The sequence below is a fragment of the Haliaeetus albicilla genome, chromosome 28 (assembly GCF_947461875.1).
Source record: "Haliaeetus albicilla chromosome 28, bHalAlb1.1, whole genome shotgun sequence".
Taxonomy (NCBI): Eukaryota; Metazoa; Chordata; class Aves; order Accipitriformes; family Accipitridae; genus Haliaeetus; species Haliaeetus albicilla.
In genome coordinates, this window is record NC_091510.1 from 698352 (window position 1) to 722924 (window position 24573).

At 45.7% G+C, this 24573-nt stretch overlaps 1 protein-coding gene across 2 annotated transcripts in view; it reads left to right on the forward strand.

Annotated features, from left to right (window-relative positions):
• The window catches only part of GRIN2B (glutamate ionotropic receptor NMDA type subunit 2B), a 219312-nt gene that overhangs the window by 179720 nt on the left and 15019 nt on the right, over nucleotides 1-24573 (forward strand). For both annotated transcript variants that reach the window (XM_069773667.1, XM_069773666.1), the window contains 5 exons: nucleotides 228-353; nucleotides 3320-3549; nucleotides 18938-19098; nucleotides 21200-21387; nucleotides 23178-23416. In XM_069773667.1, coding sequence (XP_069629768.1) covers nucleotides 228-353; nucleotides 3320-3549; nucleotides 18938-19098; nucleotides 21200-21387; nucleotides 23178-23416 — 944 coding nt within the window. The remainder of the gene's footprint in view (nucleotides 1-227; nucleotides 354-3319; nucleotides 3550-18937; nucleotides 19099-21199; nucleotides 21388-23177; nucleotides 23417-24573) is intronic.

Consider the following 24573-nt stretch of genomic DNA (forward strand, 5'->3'; position numbering starts at 1 on the left):
GAAATGTAACAGTAAGAAGGAATGCAGTCAGTACAGAGACTGAAACAACACTTCTCCCAATTCAAGAAGTTTTTCAGATTCTGGTTGAAGGCTTTATTGTAACTTCTGTTTTTCCTCAGCCCGGTTTGCCCCACACTGTCGCTGGGGTGCTCTGGAGAGCAAAGGAGGTGAGGGAGGGGTGAGGTGGTGTATCAGGTTTTTCACCATGGTTTTCTCTTCCTCTCCAGAGCCTTTCAGTGCTGACGTATGGGTGATGATGTTTGTGATGCTGCTTATCATCTCTGCGGTGGCCGTCTTCGTCTTTGAGTACTTCAGCCCTGTGGGCTATAATCGGTGCCTTGCTGATGGCAGAGGTAAGGGAAGTCCCTCCTTGCCATAATCCTCTCTCGCTTCCAGTCCCGGCTCCTTTGTTGGGGTGTTTCCTTTGCCTTGAACATGATATGGATCTAGCCTGCTCTGAGCTCTGTGTTCAGACTAAAGAGGGCAGGGATGGAGGCGGAAAAAAGGCTCTGAAGAGAGCAGATGTGTATAATGGATAATTTGCTTGGCTCAGGAGATGAAGCTGTGTTGCCTTTCATCTCTAAAGCATGCACCAGCTCCAACTTGTTTCTCATTGAGGGAAAATGGGTCCTGGTAGCCGATGCTGGCAGTGGCTATGGTGCTGCGCTCTCTGAGGCAATCAGAGGGCTCAGCACTGTCAATCCATCCTTCAGTGCTATGTCTCCCCGGAGAGCAAGCCGCTCTGCCAGCCTCCCAGCATAGTGCTATGTCCTCCAGACTCCACATCTGTCACCTGGGCACATCCCTTCCCCCTTGGCTGTCTGGCTTGCTAAGGCCAACTGAGAAAGTGCAAAGCTCATTTTCCTGGAAGTGGGTGATGGATTATTTTGCAAGGGCAGCAGGAAAAATGGGAACGAGTGAGTGACCCATCTCTGTGGTTCTGATCTTCGGAAGACAGCCTGATGAGTTAAAGGGAGGATGGACAGACAGCCTAAGAGACAGCCTTTTTTGCCTTATTGGCATGAAAACAATTAGCAAGTTGGGCCTTCTGTCATCTCAATATCTTCACCCCCGACAAATCAGCCCTTCAGACCTTTCTGGGTTTATTGGTCCCGTCAGAATAGTGGCAGATAGACAGTTATTGGAAAATGACTTGTTTGCTCCCTGGTCTAGTGCTTTGAGTGAATTTATGCCGTCAAATTGGAGAGGAGTGGAAAAAAAAGGGGTTAATGAGAATGCAGGCAGAACCACACATATGGGGAAGTGGAGAACTTCTCTCTTAACATGGAGCTGTGGAGGGCCTTTATGGCAACTGATTGTAACCACATGGAGCTGTGGACACAAGTAAATACTGCCAAACCTGGGTATCTCTGGAGAGACATTAATACAGATGTGGAACTGAAAGCAGTTCTTAGTACAGGTATGCAGTTGTGCAGTTATAAAGTTAGCTGAACTGCAGCTGCAAGTATCAATATGTCTGAGTAATTATGCACAGTACTGCATGATCAGGCAGATACTATCCCTGACAGATGTAACATGAAGATGTAGAAATCTGCTGCAGAGACTGCAGTGCTTATTTGGTAGTGAATGCTCTGGCTAATGTTACTTTGGCTGCCATTGAACCAGTCTATGATGGCCTCCCACACCTCCATTTTCTCTTTACGGACACCAAGATTTTCTCTCCAGGGTCAGGTGGGCATGCCCTGATCTAGCCCCTAAATGATGTTGGGTTGGTTTTGGGGCACTCAAAGTTGGAGAGCTCAGAAGGATTCCAGGTCCCTGGTTTGGATCGGAGGCTCCCATTGCTGTCTTAGTTTGTGGCTGACAGAGTAACTGTGAAAGCACATGGGGCGATCAGTGGAGAGAGGAAGGCTTTAGGAGGGAACTTGTCAAGATTTTTTATGCCTTACAGTTCCCACTGATGATTTTCAGGCCTTGCAGCTCTGTGTCTTAGGCCATGTTACACAGAGAGGGATATAAAGCTACCACTCCAGCATATAAAAAGACAAGGACTGGCAAACCATGTTTCTTATACCAACTTTGTCTCCCTGGCATCTAGAGGCTCCAGTTTTGCCAGGTGATGATTCTGCTTTGAACTTGGTGTGCAGTTCCCAGGGTGCAAAACGAGCCCCTTGCACCTTACACAGTGCTTTCAGATGATCTATGTCATTCACTGCTCAGGGGTTTGGAGAGGAGTGTCAAAACTTTCTTCCCTCTTGTTCCTCGGCTGGAGCCAACCCTAACCACAGGCAGCAGCACTAGGCACTGGTTAGCCTACCCAAGGGAGGAGATAAAACACGGGATGCTAACCCAAAAAGGTTGCAGAGCTGGGTTGGCACCATTGGAAAAGTGACAGACCCTTGCACTGTGCCAGAGGGCTTTTGTCCTAAGAGAGTCTTCTCGGTGTCTGAAGCAGGATCCTTGGAGTAATCGCATCTGCAGTCTCCCTGACAGCTCCTCTTGTGCTCAGATTGAACAAATTTTGGTTTGGGTTCCCACCAATGGAATCAGCATATGCCGGAGATATGAGGCTGCTGGGAGACAGGCAAGATTTCACAAGTTTTCAGGCCTAGTGCTTCATGAGCACACATGGCTTTGGGGTATGAGTCAGCTTCCATGCTGAAAAGTGAATAAGGGAAAAGTAGCAGCTTTTAAAACACTGGATCTGCTCCTGGACTGTCTGGGGCAGGGCTGCTGATTTTCCTGAGCTAGACCAAAGTGTATGTCACTGTTATGTACCTTAGACACTGAACATGGGGAGAGGGAGCTGTGTTCTTCTCTGGCTTGTGTGTCTTCAACAGACTGGGTAATGAAACCCTCTTGCAGAGGTATTTGTAGAGCCCTGTTATTTCAGATGGTGCTCTTCCTTTCACCTGTACGAGTACAGTGAAGGCCATGTTTTGCACAGGTGTATGCTGGGAGTTCAAGGACAACATCACTGTTGAATAGCTAGAAATGAGGATAGAATTTTTCTGAGCAAACTCTATTTCTGGTGACAACACTTGAACCGAAATGGAATGTTTACACTTTTAGATATTCCAATCAGGTACAAAAAAAGCCCTTGTATAAGGTTTCAGTGGAAATCTTTGAGACAGAATAAATATGGAAGCTTGAGGATGTTTTAAAAAAACTATTTTTCAGGGTTGCACTTTGCTGAGATACAGTGTCATGAACATAGGGGAGCGCAGCTGTGGACATTCATCTCACTTATGGGAATAGATACTGCTCTTAACTCTGAAGTCAAGATGCATATGTGAATAGAAATGCAGACCATTTACTGAGATGCTCACTGTGGGATCATGTTTCTCAATCACTCTAGAGCCAGGAGGTCCCTCTTTCACCATTGGCAAAGCTATCTGGTTGCTGTGGGGGCTGGTGTTCAACAACTCTGTGCCAGTGCAGAATCCCAAGGGTACCACTAGCAAGATCATGGTGTCAGTGTGGGCCTTCTTCGCTGTCATCTTTCTGGCCAGCTACACTGCCAACCTGGCTGCCTTCATGATCCAAGAGGAGTACGTGGACCAGGTGTCTGGCTTGAGCGACAAAAAGGTAATGGATCCAGTCAAACCCCCAAAGCAGCCTTTTCCACAGAAGAGGCTGCTCTACCCTCTCTTCTCTGCTTTTACTGGGAAAGTGTTCAGTTTTTTTCAGAGTGACATCATAGCTTTAGTCCCTAGTTTAACTAGCACCACTGCTCTTTGTTGGTATTCAGTTGCATTTTTACATGTTTTAAGCACTTCAGGAATGAATTAGAAACAGAACTGAACTGTGCTTGCATGATCCCAGACCACACCTTGACTGTCAGCAAGAAATGAATTAATGGAGCTTTGGAGATGATGGGTATAATGGCTGTAACCTGTTTTTTCAGGATGAAATAATTTGTCTTTGTGAGAATGCTGGCCATTAGGCTAGCAAATACGATCTGTTAGTTTATTCTGGGGACAAGTTCTGCCCGTGGGGGTAAATCAGCATGGCTTTGATGATTTACTAGTGCTTGCATTTGAAATTATACTGTCATTTTTTCAAGGCCTTTGGAAGCTTAGCACAAGAAATTGTTTCCTGTTCGGAGTGTGTTTCGCTGCCTTGTTTACATGCACTGCGTTTTGTCCTCACAGCGCATTTGCTTTTGCTGGGCTCTGCACACTGAGGATTTTGAGGAGATTGCTCGTGCAGGCAGGGTAGCACTGTCTGGTTCATGAGGGTCTGAAGCTTTACACACTGCTTTATTTTTGTTTTGTGGCAAGGTTCATCACAAGGAATTGAGGGTTGTGAGGCTCAATTGCCCATGCTGAATTTGTTACTTAATCACTGGGGCTGCTTAAAGGGTCATGCCATTGCAGGGCAGCCAAATAGCAATAGGTCGCACACACTACTATCGGGGATAGCAGCAAGAAGAGGACTGCAAGTGTCAGCTGCTGGACTGATTATAGTTACTGTCTCTTGTGTCCCCCACGATAGTCTAGAAATAAATTGTGGCCAGGCCCCCTGCGTATACAGTGTCCTGTGCAGCAGGCTGGAAATTCTGTGGTGGATTAATTTTTAAGAGTTTTTTTCCCCTTTTGTTGTTTTTTCCTGGAATGAAATATGACACAGAATAATGCAATCCGTGCAGAAGTGCTCCTATTATTTGTTTTAATTTCAACCTCAATTTGTTTCACGCTGTCTCCACATTTGCAGTGCGCTGTGTTGAGGAGGGGGTGGAGGGGAGGATGCTCTTCTGCCAGGTGGAGGTTATTGCGGAGACTCCGTAGAAGCTGTGGACTACCTCAGACTGAAAGACTGTTCAAAACCAGCCAGCCCTATCAGAGTTAACATTAGTTTGTCATCATTAGGTTTTCAACTGTCTGAGCTAAATGGGGTAGTTCATACCTGTGATCTATTGTTTCAGGCTGTGCCTAGGCTCATGGAGAGAGCCACGCTTTCATTCTCATGTTTTTCAAGATATTCTTCATACCTGCAGAGATATGTGCATGAAATATCAATTGAAAGCGGTAACTCCTAGAACTCCACAGAGCCTTCGTATACAAGTTTCTGGGCATATTTTAGTTGATTGCACTGTAGGGCCGCCTGTGTGTATTGGACTGAGGTCATTTTCTTTTCTTTGCCAACATACCTCTGTCTGCTTTTGCTATCCTAAAGCATATGTGCTCTGTTTCATGGGGAAGAGAAGGGCCACACAGTACATACTCAGATCATTGTGGTATGCCTCAAACACAGCTGCTAGTGAAAGTACAACATTAGGGTAAAATTACGATCTACCAGAGCATCTGGAATCAGATGAAAATTGGCTGGTAAGAAGCTGAAGGCCAACTGCTGCCTCTGGAGAATAAAGACAGGTGGGACTAACTCCATCCAAAGGATGCGAGTGAATGAGCTTGATCTACTGGGCTCATGGATTTCCACTCTCTGAACGTGCAGAGAGCCCTGCAGAATTTGAGAGCAGCCATCCAGGCATCTGTCATGCTGCTTCAAGACGCCCTGGTTTGGGAGGAATTCGCTCTTCTGAATCTCCTCTTTTCCCTCTTCCAAAGCCCGCATACTGCTTGCAGCTCACTCGGCCCCTCGAGGCACTGCTTGGCCAGGATGCAGGGTGCAGCCACGTCCAGGGCAGATGGAGGGGTGCTGGGCTCTACCTCCCTTTTCCTGCCTGCTTAAATTAGCCAGTTCAGACTTTCAGAGTAGGCGGTCACTGACCAATGCCAGGTGGCCAAGAGGAATGACCATAGCTTCCAGTCTCTTTTATCTCCAATGTGTGATCCGGTGTCCAGCGCAGAAATGAGGCAGATCAACCTCCTGGCCCGCTGCATCAGCTGGCAAGGGCAGCTGTGTCCAGTGCAAGGAGTCAGCAGAGGAGGTAGTCCAAGCCGATAGGCAAAGGGCTAGTTATTTTAAGGGATGTTGTTCCTACTCGCCTAGACCCAGATCTGCTTGCAAACGTCTTTGTAGCATGACAGTACCGAGGGAAGGTGTCCCACTGGCTCTGTAGAGCAGCCAAAATGCCAGATGCACTCACAAAATCCATTACTGTGCCTGGCTGGGGAACGCTTGTCAAGGTCAGGCTGGCTACACCCCGCGACAGCCACCCCGAGGGTCTCTCTGGACCCTCTTCCTTGGGCCTTGCCTGGGAAGAGCCGCCCCGAGAGATGCCCGTGGCTGCTGACCTGCCGCTTCCCCAGAAAAGCGGGCTGAAACGCTCCAGCTGTCTGAGGACTTGGATGGTCTCTTGGCTGTGCCCCAGCATTTACTTCCTAATGACATGCAAGAGCGTGGCTAACGTCACGTCCCCGCCGTGCTGCGCGGATGCTCGAGCGGGCCTGTCTGAGCGGGGCTGGAGCAGACACCTCTGTGCCGGGGCGGTCGGCCGGACGGCGGGGGGCTGGAGCAGACACCTCTGTGCCGGGGCGGTCGGCCGGACGGCGGGGGGCTGGAGCAGACACCTCTGTGCCGGGGCGGTCGGCCGGACGGCGGGGGGCTGGAGGCTCCCGGCACCGAGCGCGGCGACCTCTGCCGCTCTCCCTCTGGCCCAGGCGATGCTCCCCCCGCCGAGCGTCACCCCTCTGCGCTCAGCTGGCCCAAAACCGGTGCCAGAGCTGACCCGGGAACCCACCTCACGATGGCTGCTATTTCCCCCACGTTAACCCTTGCAGCTGCCCGATGATACATCGAGCTGCGGCTCTTGACGCCGCTGCAGCCGTGGGCAGCCTGGGGGAGGAGAAGCCCGCTCCTCCCCGAGAGCAGCGCTGGCCCTGCGAGTCCTGCAGGCGAAGAGCTGCTCCCACAGCATCCCCCTTCCAGCTCCCTGCGCTCCGGCGGGCCGGATCGCTCTCCTCCGGCGCAGATGCCGAACCAGCGCCCGCCGCCTCCGTCCGCCGTCTGCAGCGGAGCGGCTGGATGCGGTCCTGGCAGGGGCAGAGCCGGACTGGCCGGGTCGGGTCCCCGCAGGAGCTCTGCCCCGGGGCAGCAGCGCCGGCGAGCCCACCTGCAGCATCCTCGCCCGCGTCCATCTGGGGTCCACGCGGGGGGCTGCTGCGGCCGCGGCCCCCTGCGAAAGCCCTGCTGGTAAGACGGCCTGTCGCAGAATGCTGCAGTCGGCTCCCGGGTCTGGGTTTCATCTGTCTGTAATCAGGAGGTATAACCCAATTTCCAATAACGGGAGAGCTCCAGACGCGTTAGAGAAACAAGCGCCTGCGGTATTTCGGTCTAACGAAGGCAATAAATACGGGAGAGATTATAGAAAATGAACTAATGTGTGAAATAATCTAATAGCTACACGTAATTTCCATTCATGTACAGTAGTAGTAGAATAAAAGCAAATGTGGACAGCCAGCAGGGCATTTAAATAAAATAATTTAGAATGCAGTAGGTTAATAATAATAAAAAACCCCAGTATCCATGCCTGTAAATTAGTTGGAAATGCCAAAGAAGCTAATAAAGTATCAAAATGGTAATTTTGTAATTGACATAAAAAGGAGAGAAATGGATTTCTGCATGCCTGCAAATTAATATAGATTGCTGAAATTTCACACGCATTTGACTTATTTGCTTTTTAAGATGTTAATGAAATGTTGAGACAAAGGGCCTGTTTCTCTGCAGCAGAGGTCAGCTGGTTTTTTCAATAGATATGCCTTTTTTTCCAAAAAATTAAATTTTGGAGTTAAATATTTAGCCAATATTTTTACTGAAAAAACATCTGGAAAGAGCATAAGGCGGCAGAGGGAAATTCTGATATTTGCCAGAGTAGCTCATTTTAGTATACTTGAAACAAAATACTTTGTTTGATATTTCTGACATGTGTTTTTGACTTGTCATTTTCTAAAGGCACTACTCATAAAATTGACCTACATTTAAAAAAAAAAGGAAAATAAAGATTTTTTTCTGTAACAAAGGAAAGGGACAGAAGGAGATAATTGGAAGACAAAACAACACACATAATTCTGAGGTAAATGAAACATTTCAGGTTGATACAAAGCAAAAGTCTCACTGGAAAACCTGCAAAAAAGGATCTGCTGTATTTCTGCAGTAATAGATGCTTGGCCATGAAACTGAAAAATGAATTATTTCCCACATTGTACTCTGCGGCACATTAAATCTGAATTATACAAGGATCCCAGATATGCAGAACACTTAAGCATGTGCTTAACTTTGTGCTCATGAGTGGTGACATTAAAGTCAATGGGCTATTATTCACATGATTGAAGTTAAATGCTTTTCTGAGGTTGCAGCTTTTGTACAACAAATACCTGTTCTGGAGAAGTCCAGGAAAAACGCAGAGCGGGTGTATCTGTCAGCTAGAAATTTTCCCAGGGGACCAAAAATGGGGGTCAGTCTTGTACCTTGTAATGTCTGTAAGGGGAAGATTGTCTAACTGGATGGCTTGGAGGCCGTACAGATCTTCCGTGGGATTGCGCATTTGCTATCAACAGACACTTGTGATACTTTCAGACGTTTCTGCACGATACAAAGGAAGTTTTATGTGGTGGTGTCCAAAAGCAGGAAACATGCAGTCCTTTCAACAGCAGTATGATTTTTATTGTCAGGAGACCTTTGTGGAGATATGAGTTATCTCGACAGAAGTAAGACCATGCCACTTCCAGCTCTCTTCTCTTGTGATAAATCAGAACCTTTTTAAAATGCATAGAGTCCGATGCACCTTACTTGACCAAAAACCAAAAAGTAAGGAAGTCCCCTAAACCTTACGTCAGGGGATAGATTTGAATTTCTTTCCACAGTGCTTCTCTAGGGGGACATTTTCCTGTAAATAAGTTGAACTGTGTTCAGTCTTTTGCTTAAATATGAGCTTTATATATAACGTTAGTGGTACCAACTGGTGCTTAATATAACAAACACTGGTTCACAGTGAAGCGTAGAAAACTCAGAGCTCTGATAGTCTGAAATTTTGTGCCTTAAAATCTGATGATTTCTCTGCACCTCTTTGTAAATCATCAGTTACTATAGTACAAACTATTTACACATACTACACAGTGCAGTATATATCTGTGTAATTAAATATTATGCTAAAGTCTTCTTATTAATAAATAGCTATTAAAATAGCTACAGCATATCGTATGTTAGTAATAGATCTTTCTAACTGGTGGCTTACATTTATTGTGTACATAAATATGATCTCAGATAATTTTTTGCAGTTGTAGATGGGTACATTTATCGTAGATTTAGTCATTCTGCACTCCTTGGATTGGCACGGTTTTTATGCTTTCTGAGATCCTTGGAACAAACCTCTGTGCCTGTGTGCTAAAAAGTGATTCAGTAGTTTTAAGGCTATAAATGTTTAAAGTCAGTGGGGTTTCAAGCATGCTTTTTCTTCCCTTGCTTCAGTCCTACTTTCTTTGTCATTCTCCCTCTTTTTTTAAGCTCAGCGCTGCGTAGCGCAGAGTAGCGAGGAGGCTGCGATATGCTTTAGCCTTGACTCCGTCTCTCAGGATTCTCTCTTTTCTGTTGATCTGGAGGGATTTAATGGCAGTAAAAAACTTGTAATGGGACTCTTCAGGATTAGCGCCAGTTAAAATGCAGTTTAGTTGGGAACTTAAGCAGGTAAGATACAAGGGGAGGGGATACTCAGAGTCAGGCTGTAGGCTTAATTCATTCTTGCTGGAAAGGGAGAATTGCAACCCCTTGGGCTCTGCTGGCAGCACGGGTGGGAGCTGCTGGCTGAGGGATGCTGTGGAGCTGTGGCATGGTCCTCCGCTTGCAGCTTTTGCATTCCCCCGCCGCACCATCCTGGCCTTTCCCAGGCCTTGGCCACCACTGACTCTTTGTCTTCCTTTTAACCAGCTCTTGGAGCTAACCCTTTGGAGGCTCTGGGCAAATTTGGTCGCTTCTGTGCTAATTGTTTGGCAGTCTGGAAAAAGCCGTCTTCGGAGACTTACGTAAGAGGGGGAGGGAGGGGGGAGCAAAGGATTGTCCTGCTTCTCGCGTCAGTATAAGTCAGCGGAGAGGGAAGCAATGAATATTTTTATTTATTATTTATATGGCGCCATAAATGTACTTGGCACTCTGCAGTCAAATAAAAGACAACAGCCCTGCCACCAGGATTTGGCAACCTGAGAGATGAGAGCTGGCCTCCTTCATCTGAATGATCAGGGCTGAATTGCTGGTGGGGAGGATGAGACCTACAGGATTAAAAAAAAATACAGCAGCCCCCCCTCCCCGCCCTTTCATTGCTTATGGCTAGTGACCGTGACATTTGAAGTTATATGTATACACATATACTCAATAAATATTTGGCAGGTTGTATCTTCCCAGGCATTTTTACTTCACCTGGTGGAAAGGAGCCCAGCTTCTCGCAGGCCTTTGGCTATTCAAGGTCAAACTTCCCCTGAGTCTTGATGGCCCAGCAGGCTTGCTTGTTCAGGTGTACCTGCTCCAGTGCCCCAGGACTCACAAAGGAGTGATGCGGCTTTCATTCCTCTGCTGTCATCTGCTTGCAGATGGGAGGCAGCTTTCTGCAGAAGGCTAAATGAAGGCATTATCTCCCACCTCTGGGATGGTGCTGGGATGCCCCAGCTGCCCTGCCTTGAGTGTCCTCCTTTTTGCTTTGCCTCCCAGCCTACAGAGGTGCTTAAGAAATTGCACTAATGTGATGACTAGGCTTTCCTAATTACTTGGATGAAGATTCTGACCCCAGTGAAGTCTTCGGGAGGTTTGCCAGACTTGCACAGGGTTTCACTCTGCTGCCCAGTGGTTGGTACCCACGTACAAGGTGCTGAAGCAGGATGGCTGCTATTAGTGCTCAGAAGATAGGAGGCTTTGACCTGCCTTTCTTAGTGAAAATGGATGAAAAATGGAATTGCTCCCCCACCAAACCACATCCTCTGATTTTCTCAGAGTGTTTCATAATTTGTTAACCAGCTGTCTCATGTGCAAACAAAGCAGATTTCAAACTCCTCTGTACTTAGCTGCCACCTCTCTTCTCAAGGTCTTTTTCATCAGTTAATTTTCTCCCTCTGAATGAATATCTACACTTCTAATGACACTAACATGAGTGTACTAACCAGCATCTTTCTGCCTGACTAATTTCTGTTTTGTGCTTGCCTGGGATTATTCAGTAGGTGCCTTTTGCCCCATTGCGTTTAGCTTCCAAGGAAGCTGACTTCCAAGGATGGAACACATGGCATGATTTGATACTGGGATAAACAGATGATCTCCATCCTCTACATGCATGCAAGCAAAAGTTAAGGGTGCTGTAGCTAAGATCCCTTAGCCCACTCAGTTGCAACAGATATGACTGTGCTTATCTGATACCACACCTACTAACACTAGGGCTGTGCAAGGAGCTTTCATCTCTGACTGGTGAAGCTCGGTGATTCCACTACAGATGTTGTTCTCTGGTCAAGCTTGAGGGACACCTAACAGTGTGACTGACTTGAAGCCTATAGCCTGCCAAATGTGTCCCGAGGAAGTTTTAAAGCCTTAGGGTTACCTTTTGGGTGGAGAAGCTGCACGGAGTCTGCATAACGCTCACACACTTGGCAGACCCAGAAGACACCTGATGTTGGTGGCGGGTGGACTCTGTCCACATCTGATGGTCTGATCCTGGAGCGGCCCCACAGGCCTGGTGTATTCCTAATGCCTGGGCCAGCAGAAAGGCAGTGTGGTCCCAGCATGCGCCTGTAGGTCTGGCTATGGAAGACATGGGACCCTGAAATGCCATCTGGAACGACGCTGCGCTGCCCAAGGTTTTCAGTCTTCTGCTCCGTGCAGAAGCGGCACAGAGCAGATCTGCACATAGCAATCCAGCTTGCAAAGAGGCTGCACAATCCTACTGTGTGCATTGCTCTGGCAATAACTGCATGTGATGGCGGCTTCTTCCACCAATTGGATCTCTGCTTTCATCTCAGTTATTTTACAAGGGCAATTATTTTTAAAGTTGCTGTATTTGAACTCCTTTCTTTTGCTTTCACCTGCCCCCCCTCACCTCTGCATTGTCCCTAGGTTGCTCTGTTCCCTTCCCTGACCCACACGTGCCCCTATTTCACCACCAGACATTCATAGATATTTTTCTTCTTGTTTGTGGGTCTGACCCACCCTACATCTTCCTTTAAAAGTGACTTTAATCCAATTCTTTGCCAACTTTGCTGCAGTCAGCTGCACTAACTGATAACTCCTTTCTCAGACTTATCTAGAAGAATTCATGGGTGAAAGCACTATGCAAACCAAGACCAGAGAATATGAAACATCACTTATTATTGAATAATAAGATAATCCACAAAGTCAAAGTCTGAGGGAGCACAAGGTATTTTTACGCCCTCTCAAAACTGACTTATATTGGATTTGATGCTGTTCTTTCCTTTTTTTTTTTTTTCATTCTTTTTTGTTTATAAATCAAGGCATGTATTGTTTGACTGGTGAAGATAAGAAACTGGTTTTTTTGCCACTGCAATCTTAGGGCTGTGACTGGGCCCAACAATCAGGAACAGTTGATGTGGCAACTGGATTCTGAGCTGTGAGGAGTCCCAGCCACTGCTGAGGAGGTGGTGGGTGATATTGTGAGGGAATGTAGAAGAGAGGAAATCGGAGCTAGGGTAAAAGGAGTATCTGAAAACTTGTAGTCACTTAGAAATGGCTGTGAGTTCCACCTTGGGAGTACAAAATGTCTGTAATGTCAAAACTAGGTGACTGTGCAGAGGGGAAAGGGACGCTTTAGGAATGAAGTTTGAGAAGTATCTGTACAAGAGATTCATGAGTAACAGAGGAATGAGCAGCACAGTCTTTTTAGTGTGCTCTCCTCACAGATTATTGCACCAGTGCTATGATTTAGGTTTGCAGTATGATTTTCTGCCTACGTTGTTGGGCTGGCACACTCCTAGCTGGGATGCTGTTGTAGCAATGTAAAAGTGCCCACCATACTGATAGAGCAGGCTCCACTCTGGGAATCTGTAGAGCACTCCCTCTACCACGACAGATGATGGGGCACAGTTGTGTGGATGTGCCTACGTGCACCATCAAGCTGGACAAAGAAAAGAATACAGTAAAAGCCCTGAAGATGATTCTGGCAGTGATGACTGACATTCCAGAAACAGACTGGTCACCACCTGAATGCAGATCAGGACAGAGTTAACAGCTTCGAAGAACTTGCAAGCTGCAGATGACAAGACTAAAGGACAGAGAGAAACAGATATAACATAGAGAGGCACTGAGGAGAGAAGAACTTTCCAGTAGTAAAGCCCTGGCACAGGTTGTTCAGGGAATGGGGGAGTCTCCAGCACCAGCCATCTTCCACAGCAGGCTGAGTGAAGAGCTGTCAGGAATGATGATGTCTAGGAGAGACCCACTGGAGCAAAAGGGGCAGAGCAGACATCTTCTCAGAGCAGACATCTTCTCAGAGCCAGATCCAGGTTTGTGATTCTGTGGCATTGTTCATGGTGCAGCTTGGGGACAAAAATGTCATGTTTTGGGGGTATGGAGAGGACAAGCCTCCTCTCTTGGAGAGTCATCCATTAGCTGTGAAGCAGTTCATTTCCTGGCTGAAACAGAGGATACAGAAGCAAGGCAGCTAGGGCGAGACATGTTGCCGTGGACACACGTGGTCTATCAAGACTTAAGTGTAGGCTTATTAAGACTTAAGAGTTAGACCTGAAAACCACTGACCCACTCTTTAATTTTTAACAAGTTCTGGATGAAGCTCCTGTGAAAACAGCCTGAAGGGATTCTCAGGCAATGAAGAAGGGTACAAGCTGACTGCAGTGACACACAGCTGAACCAGAGCAAGAGGGGACAATTAAGGATGTTTGGGAAATGCAGAGAGGTTGTGCTAAAATTATGCACTTGAGCATGGACTTTGCTTTTCTAGCCTGATGTCACTAAATCTTATGTTGCAGCTCACTAATAAATGCCATCTTTTTTAGAGATATTTGGCCTGTGCCACAACAGCTATCTGCTGTTTGTATGGCTGCCAAAAGAGTAGGCAGAGTGCTGCTTACAGGTGCCTGTGCAAAAGGTTGTGACTGATGCCCTGATGAGCAAGTCCAAGAGAGTGGTGGGCACTCTGGGCTGTCAGCTCCCCACAGTGGCTGGCTCCCTGTACTTTTGGGAGAAACTGTCCCGAGGGCCAAACGGTCCAGTGGCTAGATTCAGCTGTACAGATGTAGAGGTCTAGAGCCAATTTAGGTGCACTAGAGTATCCATAATACTGGCTGGCAGATCTGACACAGGGGCTATGAGACACCTGCTCCCGGGGTGAAATTCCCTGAGGCATCTCAACTTGGCACTTAACACCTGGGCAAATGTACTGAACCCAGAGTATCTAACCTGGGCTCAAGCTCTTTTGGGCTTGCAGCTCACAGAGGAGCTGAACCTGGGGACCTTATTTTGGTGGGTCTGAGCTGCGGAGCTCCCTGTGGTAGAAAATGTAAACTGGAGGGTCTGGGCCTTACAAAGTGAAAGAAGCCCTCCCAGAGAAGCTGTGTAAAGGTAAGGCACTACACTCGTACACACAACACACTCGCACCAAGTTTTGCCAGCTCATTATGTTATCCAGCAGGGGATTATTTTTTTTTAAAGCAATGTAAAAGTAGATCGACTGATAAAAAAGAGCTTTTTTTGTTGTGAGAGCTTGCTGAGTTTGGGAAACTGCTTTCAATGCTATTGGCAAACACTTTACAGTGTAAACAGGGCCTACATCAGGCAGATAAATAAGTGCAGATGCGCTTTTCTGTAGGAACCATTTGGTGGTAGACAATATATTGAAAAAAATTCTCATCAAATTAATTGTGGCCAATTAGACATAACCCTTCCCCTCATCCCTGAATCCCCTCAAATCACGGCAGCCTGAATGGGAAGAGCTCCTATCACCTGTTTCATTATGCAGATTGATATTCGAACATCTGAGAACAATGCTGCTTTCTGCACGGCACAGCTCCAAATTGCTAATGAAACAGCTCTGCCAGACAAGTCACTAAAACCCGCTCTCGCTGCTGCTGCCGACAGCTCTCGTGGCGAGTTGGGGGGGGGGAGTGGGAAAGGGGCTCTCCACTCTGAAAGTGCTAATAGCCCCCAGCCTGTGTGTTTATCGCTCTCCAGAGCAGCAAGATTTCTGCTTTCTGACTCTGAGAGGTTACTTTCCCAAAGCCGCGGTCCGACTTGGACTTAGTGCTTCTCGATTTCAATTTGTGGAGTGAGGGGTTGAAGCGGCGGGCAGCCGCTGGGCTCTGGACACAGACGTCTCACGTCCCAGAGCTACCCCAGCCCTTGGGGCACGCTTGGTGTCTGCTTCCCACCCCCATCTCTAGCATCCACCTCCCCCACACCTTTGATGTGAAGCCAGCCCCGTAAAGGGTTTCTCCCACGGGCGAGAGCGTGTCCCATCGCCTTGGGTACCAGGGCAGCATCTCGCGACCGAGGCCCCACGCTGAGCGAGCGGGAGGCTGCAGCTGGGTACATCTCTGCTCGGGGCAATTTGGGCGCAGGCTGAGCCCTGCGGGCTCCCTCCCGGCAGTCACCCCTCGAGGCGGGTAGAGCTGGGCAGCAGGACAGGGCTCCTGCTGCAGGGACGTGTGTGGGGGGGCTCCTGAAACGCGGACCCTCTGCAGCCCTGCTTGTCTCTCCTTGTGACTCTCTGCAGCTGGGCTTGCGCAGCAACCGGTGCAGTTGCTCATCTTCCCCTCCCCTGGTATCAGCACGGTTTTTTGCCACAGCCTTGCAGGGCTTCTCTTTGCAGATGCCTGGGGTAGAGTGGTAGTGTGACTTAGGGCTCTGGTAGGAGAAACATTTCCATGAAATGACGGGAGAGTTCTCTCATTAATCTGAGTTCTGACCCTTTCTGTCAATATCTGTGGTTAATTCCTTTGTTGATATTGACCGAGGCATTGAGATTACCTCTGCACCGGCTGCCTCCATGTACTCAGGCCCCGCATTGTGCCTCAGCTCCTGTCTCGTGTCTCTCAGACTCCTAGACCAGCCTGCCACAACGCCCTGCTTCCCTGGGGCTGACTCTTCTGACCCAGGCCCACTCTCCCAGCCCTTGGGAGAGGCCAAACAAGTGGCTTTCCTTTCTGAACTCTGACAGCAGTGTCAATTAACTTTCCTCCTTATGGATCTTCTCCAGTTCCTCCACACACGTTCCTCCACCGTGTTGCCAGGAGAGGACACACTCCTTCCCCATCTGTCCCATGTATTTTCTGGGAAGGCTTGTATGTCTTCTTGCTCCTTCAGGGTGGAAGTGAGCTCAGAAAGATGCAGCAGGTTTTGGCTCTGGAGAGCTCTTTGGAGATCACTCCATCCCTGGTCTGAGCTGTGCCCACCTACTACTGAGCAACAAACATGGGGATTTTTCAGCTGCCATCTCCTGCCAGAAAGCTGCATGCACATACCACTATTGCTTCTTAAATGTGGAGAAGTCAGGTGCTTGTGTCTGGCTCCATGGACTGTGGAGTCAGCTGGGCATCAATTGCTTTCGGCTTTGCAAACACCAAACCAGGTGGCTGGGGATGTGTGATCCTCTTAGGCGTTCAAGCTAAAGATCTCTGGTGTAGGTCCCATATGGGTCCTTTTCAGACTGTTTCCTGTCTCGTCGTCCACCAGGCTATGGTTGAAGTGTGTGTGCATGTGGGTGCGTGGAGAATAATTTGCATTTGCAGATCTGTTCTGACTGAGGAATGAGCAGGGGGTAAGGGATGATGAGTGAATGCGTAGTATGTGGTTTTGTAGAAGCCATCAGCCTGGCTTCCATTTCTAGAAACAAGCTTTTCCAATTGCTGAAAACAGTCATTTCCTTCAAGAGGAATGTTTTCATTTATTTATTGATTGCCCAGGAGATTAAAAATTAAATATGGAGCCTTTCACCTCTGGTTGCTAAGATGGGCCCTTGAACACACGGGGGGACAAAGGATAGTTTGGAGGTGGGATCGTGCCCCTTATCACAGCCCTGCCTGACTCTATAATGCTGCTTATTCCAGTTCATAGACACAGTGATGGAAGCAGACAAAACTAGAGATTGTATCACTGGGAATGGAGGGTGGAGGTATAAAATGGACATTGGATGGTGCCTCTTTTTCTCTTAAAACTCTTTGGGCCCAGAGAGATGCTGTCATAGCTGCTGCCCCTCCAAAGGGCATGCTGAAGCTGAGGTCACACCAATGTTGGTCGGGCCTGCCTGCTGCTTGCCTTGCTGACTTTACTCTGTTGGAGGGCTCTGTGGGGATGGGGTTGCCCCATCTGCCCTCATGCGGGGGTTCTGCAGCCTCTCCTGTTTTAGCATGTCAGTGGAGAGGCTGTGTTCCTTTGCGCCTGGTATGGCAATACCCTTCTTGTGATGGGTGCCCTAAGCTGCTGCTATAATCAGCTTGGTAAAAAAGAATAATTTTAGCATGCTGCGGTGATTTTTCTCCCATCAAAGTTTGCTTTCATTACAGGTTTTGATAGCTATGAGTTTGTCTTCATCCCTAGGGGCTGTGACAAGGTTCTAAGAGCCACCTTACTGCCTGTTTTACGCTATGTGAAACCTCTTTTTTTTTTGGTGATGTGCCAACCTGTGTTTCAAAAAACAGCCCTGGTGTTTTCTATTGGCTTAAAGCAGTAGGACGTGTGTTCTCTCTCGTGCACTCGTGTGTGCACATACAGGCCAGCCCATCTCACCATCCAAACTGGAGAGACAATTCCTTGCACAGCCAGATGAGTTGACTGGTACACAGAAACAGGTGACATGAATGGTGCGTTCACCTACTGACAGACACAGTTCCTGGTTGGCCTTATTGCTGAGATGTTGTGAATGAGAGAGATATACTGCTTTAGTGGCTTTGGCCTCCTCAGTTGAGTTGACCAGGTTCCAAAATGGCTTTGCGCAGAACTCAAGAACAAGGCTTATCTGCGTGTCTTTAAGTTATAGCTATAGACTGCAGCCACTTTCCACTATAGAAGGTGGCAGTACATGACTGTATATGTTCGTGTACCAGGTGAACTGTTGCTGTTACATGGGTTTGCTCTGACCGTTAGTGTGCTCTTAGTGTGCTTCCCGGGCTCATCCAAATATACAGTCACAGATGGGAGTCAAGAATTAGCACCAGGCAAGCTACTGCTTGATGTATCAAGAGAGGAGAGGCTTCTCTCCTTCTAACCTACCTTTGCATCTTTTTCTTTACTGCTTTTTCAGTTCCTGGCTTACAATTCTGTGCTTCTTCCTGTCTGCTTGTTCTAGGGGTTTTAAGCAGTCTTGATAATTGACAGTCTAAATTTTACTGCTCATAAAACCCCAGAGAGCATTGATTATGACTCGAGTTAAGCAAGTGGCATATAAAATCTCACAGCCTTGCAGCTGTAGGGGAATGTTATGATGAATGTATTTCTTGGGAGCAGCAAAAGGTTTGGAGTATTCTGCCAGCTCTGTTCTGGGCATCAAATGTTACTAGTGACTTGCAGTCACTAATAGCATTTCATTTGGGACATTTGCCCAAAAGTTTGAAAGCTGATCATTCGTTTGGTGAAGTGGGTATGAGCTGTTCTGAGAGGGATGCCTCCTTGTTAATTACTTTTCTACTTCAGTCAGAATCAGGAAGTGCAAAGGCATCCACAGAGCTGAAAAAGATACTTCTTAGAAACTAAATGACGCTTTGTGGATAAAATGCACATAGATTTTATTGACAATCTTTCCTTGACTGTGTTCCAAAGCCACTTTTACCTTTTCCCTTTCCGTTTTCCTTTTTTCTTTTATCTAACCTCCTTTTAATCTTTGATCACTGGCTATTTTATGCACTTAATCTAGAGTGGACAAAAAGACCGGGTTGCTCAGATTCGCTTAATGGTTCTTAGGCACTAATAGGAGATGTCTGTGTTTGAAAACAGTGAAATATAATATCTTCTCAATAATGTTTTGTACATGATAGTAAAATAAAATAAGAACTACCTTCTGAGGATACTGTGTTCTCCCATTCAGATGACTGCTTCTTGCTGAAAGATTGTGAGAAATGTTCTTTTTCTGTCTCTCCAGTTCCAGAAACCCAATGACTTCTCGCCCCCTTTCCGCTTTGGGACGGTTCCCAATGGCAGCACAGAAAGGAACATTCGCAACAACTACCCTGAAATGCACAGCTACATGGTGAAGTTCAATCAGAGGGGGGTGGATGATGCACTGTTCTCACTGAAGACTGGGTGAGGCTTTCTTCGTCCATGCTTACTTACCACAGAAACCTGACTTCTTTGCATGCTTGTCTAGAAAATTTTTTGTGGGGTTTGGAAAATGAGCCTCCATTATCATTCCATGGTTAGAAGTATAGCAAGACCACACACACAGCACAGGAGAATAATTCTGTGGTTCTCTTAGCCAGGTTTTTCTATTAACATCTATATAAGAGTTTCTGGTTTTCCTGTGTTTATAAGACTATTTAAAAAAAAGAGGCTCTTTGTATCCTTGTGTATGTTAGCCTTGTGTATATTAGTCCCGAAGACCTTGCTTCATCAAGATGTTTCATGCTGATGGGTCCTTAGCACAGGAAAAGCTCACAGACCTCTGTGGACAAAGTTTGCCTCAGAGCATTTATATTGTCATCTGGAAATTCCTTTGTTTTCCCTCCTTCTGTGTATAAAAGATTATGTTAATCAGGAAGCTGAAACAAGCCTTGTGAGACTAATCCCACCTCAGTGTATCGCTAGCTAATACAGTGCAGTGGAAGGTGTGCTTGAAGCAAATAGTTTGGAAGTAGCCCTCCTCTCTGGAATATTTTAGTATCAAGGGCTGAACAAAATGTTGTTTGAATAATAAGGAAGTATATAAAATGGGAGCAATTCCTTGGGTAATTTGGGAAACGTGGGAAAAATCATTAGCAAAAGGTATGTTTGAACAGCTCATCCTGTTTTAATAGCAGTGAATCTGTAATGAAGCTAACTTAAAATGCCATTTTGCAAGCCTTTGTCCTTTATAATTAAAGACCTCCTCCCTGAGCTGACCACTTTGGTTGTCAGAGCCCAGCCCCAGTGAAAAAAAACCATTCTTGCTTATGCTCATGTTGCACTCTTATGAGAAAGTTCATTCCAAAGCACGAATGAAGATGTTCAGCCAATTTAATTACTGGATTGACTGAATATTTCTAAACCTGTTTGCCAGGTTCAGAGGCACACAGCCCATTATAAGTGATTGTACCATTGCTGGATGCCATCCTGGAAAGGTACATTTGCCAGGATAGTCATCATCCAGGAAATAAATATGCTCTGTCCTGGAAATCTATGGATGAAATAGAGCTCATCACTTGTGGTAGATGTCATCCTGGCTTCATAGCCACCCTTGGACAGTCTTCCCCACAGATACACACTTGAACTGAGATAATCACCGTGCTGGAAATACATGTGCAGCAGGTGGATTGAAAAGATAGCGTGGGTGTGAGAATGTGCAAGGTGGAAGGTCTTTGGTCTTTTATCAGAAAGTGCTTCATTTCAGATCTAGTGGGGGGATTTACTCATCGACTGTCTTTGGTTATGTGGAAGATGCAGCCCCCTGAGACTGACCGCCATACCCAAATCAGTTTGTTGCAGTGAGAGGAAGGCTCTTATCAGTCTGTTGTGCTGTCTACCCATCCCAGCCCATAATGGGGATTTCTCTGTTGAAACACAATTTTGCTTGTGGTTTTCAGCTAAGCACTCTTTACCAAAGAGCTACTCAGCATGGTAAACCATAGAGCTGCTATCACAGCCACTTGACATTGGTAAAGATCCAGTAGTGCTTTTCACAGTAACTGAGGAGTTAAACATGATGTCCTGACTGTATTTAATTTGAAAAAAATTACATTTTGTTCAGCTAAGTCATGCCAGCAGTTTGAATCGGAGATAATCTTTTCCTTACTCCAACCCCTACTTTGCTATCTAATATTGATACGTTTTATAAAGCATTTTAGGTTCCTTTGAGATGAAAGGCAGTACAGAAATATAAGTTATTCTTAGGACTATAGAGCCCCTTGACTTCCTCTTCATTCATCTTTATCTTGCACTATGTTGGTATTCCAAATGTTCTTTCAGACCAGAAGTGATGATTGTCAAAGAGTCAGAAAGAAACAGACAGTCCTCATTTATGATCTAGCTTCACCTGTTAACAGGTTCTAGGCTCAGATTTTAGTTAACTCTGATGAAGGTGAAGATGCAACCTATTGTAGTCTATCTGAAAGAGGTTCGTTTCTGCCTTAATTACCTGAGAATACCTTTGAACTCATACAGATTCTGTCTTTTCTGTACTATACCCCTCTTGTTTCTTGCACCTGTGCAGGAAGTTGGATGCTTTCATTTATGATGCAGCAGTGCTAAACTACATGGCTGGCAGAGATGAAGGCTGCAAGCTGGTGACAATTGGGAGTGGGAAAGTGTTTGCCTCCACCGGCTATGGCATTGCCATCCAAAAGGACTCAGGCTGGAAGCGCCAGGTTGATCTTGCTATTCTACAGCTTTTTGGAGATGGTAAGTGACAGGAAAAAGAGGAGTTGGAGTTTTCCTAAGAAATACCAGGTTTTGCATGTAAGAAATAGAAGTTACTAGCTCTGGTGCTTCAGATTTGAGTTGAGAACAGGAAATTGTTAACAAGCGTTTGTTAGAGGCATTACACCAAAAATGTGAGGATGTCACTTGTTTTATGTTGTTGATGCAAGGTAGCAGTATCATCAAAAGCAATGTCAAAAGCACTAAAGGTTTCATAGAAGTGGCTCAGATGTGTGTTTGAAAAATATCTTGTGCAAAGAATGTCTTGTAAAAACAAGATTTCTGTTGTGAACTTTTTCACTACCTTTGAGGTTTTGCCATGACCAAACCCACTAATTATGCTGGACTTTTCATTGTTGTCCCATGCTTTATAGTTCTAGACAGGATCAAGCCATGCAGAGTTTACAAAATCAAAGGATAAAAATTTCTGGATGAAAGAGTTAGCTCAGATTTTCCAAAAAGTCAAAAAAACCCCAAGGAAGGACTTGAGACTCAGAAGCATATTTTGGAGTGAGTTTTTAATTAGAACATTATAGTTACCTAGTTCGTCTCATTCTTTGCAGAGAAATTGCTATTATTAAAAAAAAATTCATGGGATAAGGGATTCCTTCTTAGAAAATATTTTCCTGGCTTTCCCTTTCCATTCCATATTACATCTTGCTGTGTCCTTTTTTTGATTAAATAAAATTCACAGGTTATTTTATTTATAAGTATTTATTTTTTTCTGAAATCTGAAAATAGCATATGGCATAATAAATATGGAAAGAACATAGCTATGATATACTTCAACAGAAAATTGGCCACCTGACGGATAAGGTGTTCTGTCTCCTAAACATCCTAATATGTATTATTTGAGAAAAAGACATAAGTTCTCCATAAAGCTTTAAAGACTGTGCTATGGCACCACATAAATATATGGATTTTTTTCCTCCTGTCACTGAACTGGAGGTTGCAAATGTGAAAAACTAACTTTCCTAACAGCATGAAAGGAATTGCCAACCTGCAAAATTAGTTTGTTTCTGAATGTCTCAATATGTGTGTGTGTGTGAGTGTTTATCTCTCTCTCCCTCATGAAAATACCGTAATGGGGAGTAAGTGGGGTATGAAATCAGACTACAGAACATTTGTTCCTAGCTGATACAAATTAGTAATATTTTTGATTGGTCAGAAGGCTTGGAAGTGTTGAATTTGGACAAAATTGAAGGGAAGAAAACCAGGTAGAAATGCACAAATATTTTTGGGAACTTTGTATCTAGTTTTAATTAGCTATGGATATGATGGAAACAAATTCAAAATCAGACATTTTGATTTAAAAAAATCAACATTTTGAATTTAGAGCTGGAAATGTACAATGTTTTCATTTAGTAGTGACTCATTTTTGTCTACCAGTATCAGTCACTGATTTTTCTCTTCATTGACCTAATATGAAAGTGGAAGTTTGTGAGGCCAGGTCTTCAGTCATCTGGTGGACAACTTTTTCACGATCTCACTGTAGACATTTGGCAAGTGTGATAGCTGTGTCCTGTGGTGCAGCTTTTTGTGGATAATATCTGGCTGTGGAAAAATCCTATTGCCTTCCCTGTGACGAATTGCACCTGCCCCTATCAGAAGGATAGTCAGAATATTTTATGGACATAATAGATGTGGAAAACGAGCATGGCCACTGGAAATGACCTTAGATCAGCTTCTTGCTTTCAGTCTGCCCCAGTTTGAGCTCTTTAGCCATTGCAGGGCTATCTAACCTGTTTCTTTCCTTCTCTCTGTCTTTCTAGGGGAGATGGAGGAGCTGGAAGCGCTGTGGCTGACTGGCATTTGTCACAATGAGAAGAATGAGGTTATGAGCAGTCAGCTGGATATAGATAACATGGCAGGTGTCTTCTACATGCTGGGAGCAGCCATGGCCCTCAGCCTCATCACCTTCATCTGTGAGCACCTCTTCTACTGGCAATTCCGCCACTGCTTCATGGGTGTCTGCTCTGGCAAGCCTGGTGTGGTCTTCTCCATCAGCAGGGTGAGTGTCATTAGCTAGTGGGGAGGAACAGAGGCTTTATTCAGACAGTCCAGACATTCCGTGCTGGAGATGTGGAAATCCACCGAGACTGTTTAACGCACAGGTGGCATGGCGTGGTGGTCTGCAGGATAAAGGCTGGCATCTTTTCCCCATTAATGTTGCAAGAGCATCTAATGTTTTTCTGTGACATCTCTGGTCTCTGCTGGATTTTGGTCACAGAAATGGAAATTTCACGTGGAAATGAAAATGCAGTATAAAGAGAAGTTAGCTGTAACTGTCTGCTCCTCCGAAGTGAGTTGTGAGGAGGCCAAATCTAGGGACAGTAAGTCAAGTAATGGTGGATAACATGATTAGAAATTCAGGAGTTTTTCATTGCCCTCTATATTACAGCTGTTCAGCTAACCTTATGTTAACTAGAAGTGTGCTATCATGGACAGTCAGAAGTCCCTAACCAAAAGCCATGCCCTAAACCATGCAGAAATCCTTCCAGAGAGGACAACCACATGAACTTAGCAATTGCTTTATGCAAATCTACCTTAGGGTATAATATTTACATTTAAAGCAGATTCTAATCATTTCTGAGTCATCTTTCTGCTATTAGTGTAGCTAGCAGTGTCCCATTTGGAGCTTTTTTTCTTCTTTCAAGCCACTTGTCCCTTCTCCTGATCCATTCTGAAGGGAGGTCAAATTTCAGTATTTTTTACCTCAGTGTCTGATATAACAGAATTAAGTTTGATTGTGCAAGCTGTATGTAATTGCTACATAACATATTGTTGAGGAGAAATGACAAAGCCTTTTGAATGCAGGGGCACAGCCTCTCTTCTATATTGTTAGTTTCTAACCTGGTTTAGTCTGCAGATGAGATAGGGGATTGTGTTTGGTGATCCTTAGCTAAGTACAGATTCTTTCATTCTGGGGTTATGTGTTAGACCTGGGCCAGGTTGGTGGAAAGTCTGAAAAGTGTTAATCATCTGCTAGCTGCTGAGAAACCATGGTAACACGATGTGATGGTATCCATTTCACAATTGACATGAATCAGCAGGCACCATTTGGCAGGCTAGGGAATAAACGAACCCCTTCCTTCTGCTCCTAGGGGTAGCCCTTGCAAACAGTCTGTGTCATGGATGAAATGAGCTAGTAGGGAATGCAGAGGAATT